The sequence below is a fragment of the Arachis ipaensis genome, chromosome B03 (genome assembly GCF_000816755.2).
Source record: "Arachis ipaensis cultivar K30076 chromosome B03, Araip1.1, whole genome shotgun sequence".
Lineage (NCBI taxonomy): Eukaryota > Viridiplantae > Streptophyta > Magnoliopsida > Fabales > Fabaceae > Arachis > Arachis ipaensis.
Window position 1 is genome coordinate 5,015,389 of NC_029787.2, and position 5,343 is coordinate 5,020,731.

The 5,343-nt window shown below is 33.7% G+C and overlaps 1 protein-coding gene across 1 annotated transcript in view; it reads left to right on the forward strand.

Annotated features, from left to right (window-relative positions):
- Positions 1,237–5,343, forward strand: part of LOC107629066 (proteasome-associated protein ECM29 homolog) — a 16,089-nt gene continuing 11,982 nt past the window's right edge. Inside the window, exons 1-9 of the mRNA XM_016331756.2 lie at positions 1,237–1,501; positions 2,152–2,319; positions 2,742–2,831; positions 3,104–3,240; positions 3,340–3,427; positions 3,689–3,771; positions 3,899–4,005; positions 4,243–4,395; positions 4,896–4,960. Coding sequence (XP_016187242.1) covers positions 1,298–1,501; positions 2,152–2,319; positions 2,742–2,831; positions 3,104–3,240; positions 3,340–3,427; positions 3,689–3,771; positions 3,899–4,005; positions 4,243–4,395; positions 4,896–4,960 — 1,095 coding nt within the window. The 5' untranslated portion in view covers positions 1,237–1,297. The remainder of the gene's footprint in view (positions 1,502–2,151; positions 2,320–2,741; positions 2,832–3,103; positions 3,241–3,339; positions 3,428–3,688; positions 3,772–3,898; positions 4,006–4,242; positions 4,396–4,895; positions 4,961–5,343) is intronic.

Here is a 5,343-nt window from a genome sequence, read left to right on the forward strand (position 1 = left end):
TTTTACACTTTTACACCTATTTTTATGTATTTATATTTTAATTGATTGTGAAAGAGGATATATATTATTTGTAGACTAGAAATAATTTCATTATTGCATCCTTTATTGTTGTTTGTGTTGCTAAGTTCTCCTATTTTCTTTAATGTTTTCAATTGATATTGGTAGCAACTCAGTTTAATTAGCAAAGACGATTGATGCTGCCATGGTGTTGGTTTCAATTTCCTTTTCTCCTTCAATGAAGAAAATCAGAGACATCTGAGATCAGTGCGATGAGACAGAGGGGCTCTGGACAAATATCTAATATAATTAATATTAATATAATAATAAATTTCTGCTTCTAGTAATAGAGATTAGACTCTTAACTATTTGAGTTAGTTGAGTGGTCAATTTACTCGATCGCTTAAATAAGTATCAGAGGTTTGAATCGCGCTTTATATATGTAGCAATCAATTGATCCGTGATAAACCTTAAATAGAGATTAGATTCACGACAAATTAGTTCTTAACCTATTAGGTTGGGAGACATAATGAGAAAAAAAAAAAACTCTCAAACTTAGCCGTTGAACATCAATTACAAACAATTAATTTCCAACCATATAAACAACTTTGTAATAGGTTAAAAAAAACATAATGTCTCCCTTATAGGCTCATAGTAGTTACAAATAAATTAGTAAGCAATCCAAATGGAAAAAATTGCCATAAAATTAAAGATGCTTTCAAGAGATATAATTAGTTTATAATGTTGAGATTTCAATTTCACCTTGCATATTGTTCGTCTGTTCATTTAAAAGATACCATAAAAAATAAAAAATATTATTATTATAATATTCGCAATCAAATTGATATCGTCATAAATAATACAAAGTAGATTACATGATCGATTTAATTTAGTGTAAAAAGTATATCAAAACTAAAAAATTGATATGATTTTTACTAACAAATAAATTAATATTGTTATTTTATTTTGATTAAACCTCTGAATTTTTAAAATCAATTGGATTATTCAAAATTGTGATATGCAAAAATTCTAAGAGTTAACTTTTTTTTTCTTTGGTCATACATTCACACACATTCATACACATTTTAACACTATTTATAGGTTTCATCTAGTGTTACTGAGACTCGAACCCGGGTGTGGGTTTTTACCAGCAAGTCTCAGTTTCCGTAAGGAAAGCCCAAGAGGTGACTTGGAGGAAGGGAAAGACTAAGAGGCTTAAAAAGACCAAAAAGCCCAAACCACTCTTAACTCTTAATCCCGAATTTCGATCCCAAACTTGGTTTTACGAAGAAGCAAAGACATGGCGGAACCAGCACCACCTTCTTCTTCAAAAGTATCGTCAATGGTGGCAGGGAAGTCCGACGCGGAGGTCGAGGAGCTTCTTGATCGGATGCTCACTCGTTTGGCTCTCTGCGACGATTCCAAGCTTGAACCCTTGCTCTCCAAGCTCCTCCCTCTCTGCATCTCCTCACTCTCCTCCAACTCCGCCGCTGTTCGCAACAAGGTTCGCCGATTCTCCTCCCTCTATCTCTCTCTAGCTTATTTTTGTTTATCAGCAATTTCGAGTGTTTTCGCTTTTGCAATTGAAGATGCTATTGCTGAAGTTTCGTTTCGCTTTCGATTTTGTGGAATTCTTGTGTTGATTGTGCAAATGTCGTAGGATTTCACATTTGCGTTTGCGAGTGACTTAGGTGGACTTAGAATTAGAATATAGGAGGAAGATAGTTTTGCATTGTAGTGTTCTAGCTACTAGCTGGTTGAACTGATCGAGAGAGCGAGAGAGGTTTTGCATTAGCTGTTGTGTGTGTGCGTGTTACTTATATGGTGTAATTTAGGTTTTGCATCAGCTGCTTGCGGAGTGAGCATAGCTCTTGTTGTTTGTGGATTGATCATCCTAAAAGATTTAGCTACTAGGTGGAGGCTCAGGAGTCAGTAAGAGTCACTTCGTTGCACTTGAAGTGCTGCGCTGAAAATTCAGTTCAGTTTCACTTCAAACAAATAGGGCTGGTGCGGATTTAATTCTTGGTTACGTACCTAGTCTGCTGGTCATGGAGGCTCCACAGAGCAGCATTCGTTGAAAAAGCATTAAGGATTGCGTCGAGGGCTTGAATTTGTCTTACATCACTGACAATTGTTCTATTTTGTTGCTAACAGGTTCTTGAGATTTTGAGTCATGTGAACAAGAGAGTGAAACTTCAGCCTGATATTGGTTTGCCTTTATCCGAGTTGTGGGAGTTGTATTCAGAATCTGGTGCTACCCCAATAATAAGGAACTTTTGCATTGTCTATATTGAAATGGCTTTTCAGCGCGTCAGTGCAAAGGTCCGTCATCCTATATTGGATATTTTGAAATCTTAGTGCCTGTTTGTTTATTCTATTCTGTGAATGCAATGTGGACTTCCATATTGATAATTCTTCTTTTGTTATTTGGCCAAAATTTAAAAGTGTATTTAATAGTTTGGAGAAATCATTGATTTTTCATTTTTCCCATTTCAAAATATGCTTGGAAGTTTTCAATTATAAGGTTTTTTGAACTCAAAATAAGCTGATTCAAACACGAAGTTCTATTTCATTACCAGGTAGAGAAATTGACATATTCCCCCTGTTTCAGTCACCTGACTATAAAATATGACACATAGTAATTTCACAATAGATACATAAATATATCTATATATCAATATATGCTATGGAAGCTTGTCAAGGAACTTATGAAGACAATCTAACGCCCCATGCCTTTGGAATAGGAAAAAGAAGATTTGGCACCTATCCTCCTGGTGAACATCTCAAAACTTCCTCTTCAACACCAGGAAATTATCCTTAGAATCATTGTTAAGGTATCAACCTTCTTGAATCTTTTAATTGTGATATATTGTATATCTCTTTAATATATACTTCTGATTATTTATGGCTTTTGTAAGTGAACAAGTCTGAGATTGAGTCCAAAGCTTAGGCATTGATTTCTTTGCATGGGAATTCTGTGGATGTATTTCATTGATTTAGCTTTTTGGAGTCTTATCTTCCCTATTATGTGCTAGCAAGAGTCATGCTCATTCCATGCATCTTTGGGATATGCTGCTCCTTCTAATCAATTGCTGCTTGCATTTAGGTAATTGGTGAATGCCACTCGAGCCAAATTGGTGATGAAGTTGCTGCAAAGTATAAAAAAGTGAACAATTCTCAAGATAGAGACCTGTTTATTGAGTTTTGTCTTCATACAATGTTGTACCAGCGAGTTTCTCAAAGGTCTGGAAGTGGGTCTATGCTAAAAGGTGGTTATGATATATGAATTCTGTTTTAGTCTGACTGATTTTTAAGTCAAATAGTGGTTTTTCTTTATTGCAGTGGTGGGTACCCTGGACTTTCATTTGGTCAAGCTAATCGTGTTACAGGGAAACAACAGTTACAAAAAGATGAAATTTTATTGAGAAAGGTAATTATGTAATGGTTTCAGAATTGTCTTACCATTGAAGGGTCAAATAGTGCATGCTGCTTCTCATTTCAGAAGAAATTCCTTTTGATTAAAGAATTCCTCACCTAAATATGCTATGCAATTATTTTGTTTGATCTTTATAAAATTTTCACATGCAAAACGGTCAGTATTTCCATGTTCTAAATAAATACAAGAATGTTCTATTGTGCTTTTACTCAGACAGCTACATGCTATCTTACTGTTGTTATTTTCCTGGTGCAGTTGGGTATTTTGAACATCATTCAAGCTATGGATCTTCCCCCTGAGCTTGCTTATCCTCTATATGTTGTTGCTTCTGTAGATTGGTATGTTTAAGTTTTCATGTTACTCAAATCATGCTTGCACTTCCTTACTAACTTGTTGTATTAATTTTTATCTTTTTGGTGTATGATTTGTGGATCATCAAATGTGTTCTTTGGTCATTAACTCAAGTGAAGAGCCTGTTGTTAAGAGAGGCGAGGAACTATTAAAGAAGAAGGCCAGTGGTGCTAATTTAGATGATTTAAATCTGATCAACAGACTATTTTTGCTATTCAATGGTATGGTTTGTAAACTTTAGTCTATACATAAGAATATTTATTTCTGTCAAAATATAGAATTGAAATATTTTAATTTATTTTTTCTTCTGTTTGTTCTTGATTGTATGTGTATATGTAAAAGATAGCCATATTATAAAAACTTAGTAAACCTCTTTGTATGCATTATTATATTGCAGCAAATTTATGTCTCTTTTAGTTTTCCCTTCAGTATTGGTGTATGATTGAGACTGATTTCAGGTACTTCTGGAGCTGAAAATGTTGACTCAGAATCAAGAGTCAGTCCAGCAAGTCCTGCTTTGAAGGCAAAATTAATGTCTATATTCTGCCGGTCTATTGCAGCAGCAAACAGTTTCCCATCAGCATTGCAGTGCATTTTTGGATGCATCTATGGTAGTATAATACTTCTTTTTGATAATATATTTTCTTTGATTTAAACAGTAAAATTAAATTATTCCTTCTAAACATGGATCTTGCTAACAAATCCCTTGGATCTCTCTAATCATCAAATATGGTATGGCCCCAAGTAAATCATGGACTGCAGACTGAAGGGGGAGAATGGATTACTTGTCCTCATCACCATACAGAAATTGTAATCTATCGGAATTTTAATGAGCCATGGTCTGAATGCCGTATGGAAAGCAAGTGGATATCTTTTCATCCTGTGGGGATCGAAATTTCGTCTATATTTTTTAATAAATAAAATAGTCCTGTTGTTCTAAATAAAATTCTGCATTCATTATCCGTGTATGAACTCTTAAACACAATATTCTGTGGATTAAATGAGTTAGATGTCACAGCAAATTTTTTTTTCATGTTATATTTATTCTACCTTTTGCTTTTCTTCTCTTAATCTTTATCTTTGATCTTATATATACTCTTGAATTTTATAGGGAATGACACCACATCACGGTTAAAGCAATTGGGAATGGAATTTACTGTATGGGTATTTAAGCATGTGAGTGTGATATTACTTGGCTTTTGATAGTAATCTTAAATTTTAATTTCAAACAAAAATCAATTCTATCCTAGAAACTCAAATGCTGATTTAAAAGGAGCTTATAAGTTTTTATATGACTGTTATATTAGCTTTTTTTTTGGTTGGTAGTCTTACTTGACCAGTAGCTGATGTGACAGAAATCTAGATATTTATTAAACTATTAGCTCCAGTAGTTATGTACTGCTGTTCTGTGTTTCGAATATTTCATATAAAATGTTGGCTCTGAATTTTGGCGAGATCAAAAGTCTTATGGCAGGTTAATTCCTTGTTTTCCTTTTGTAGTAGTAGTGTTGTTGTTGTTGGTTTATTATTATTATTATTATTATTATAACAGAAAATCT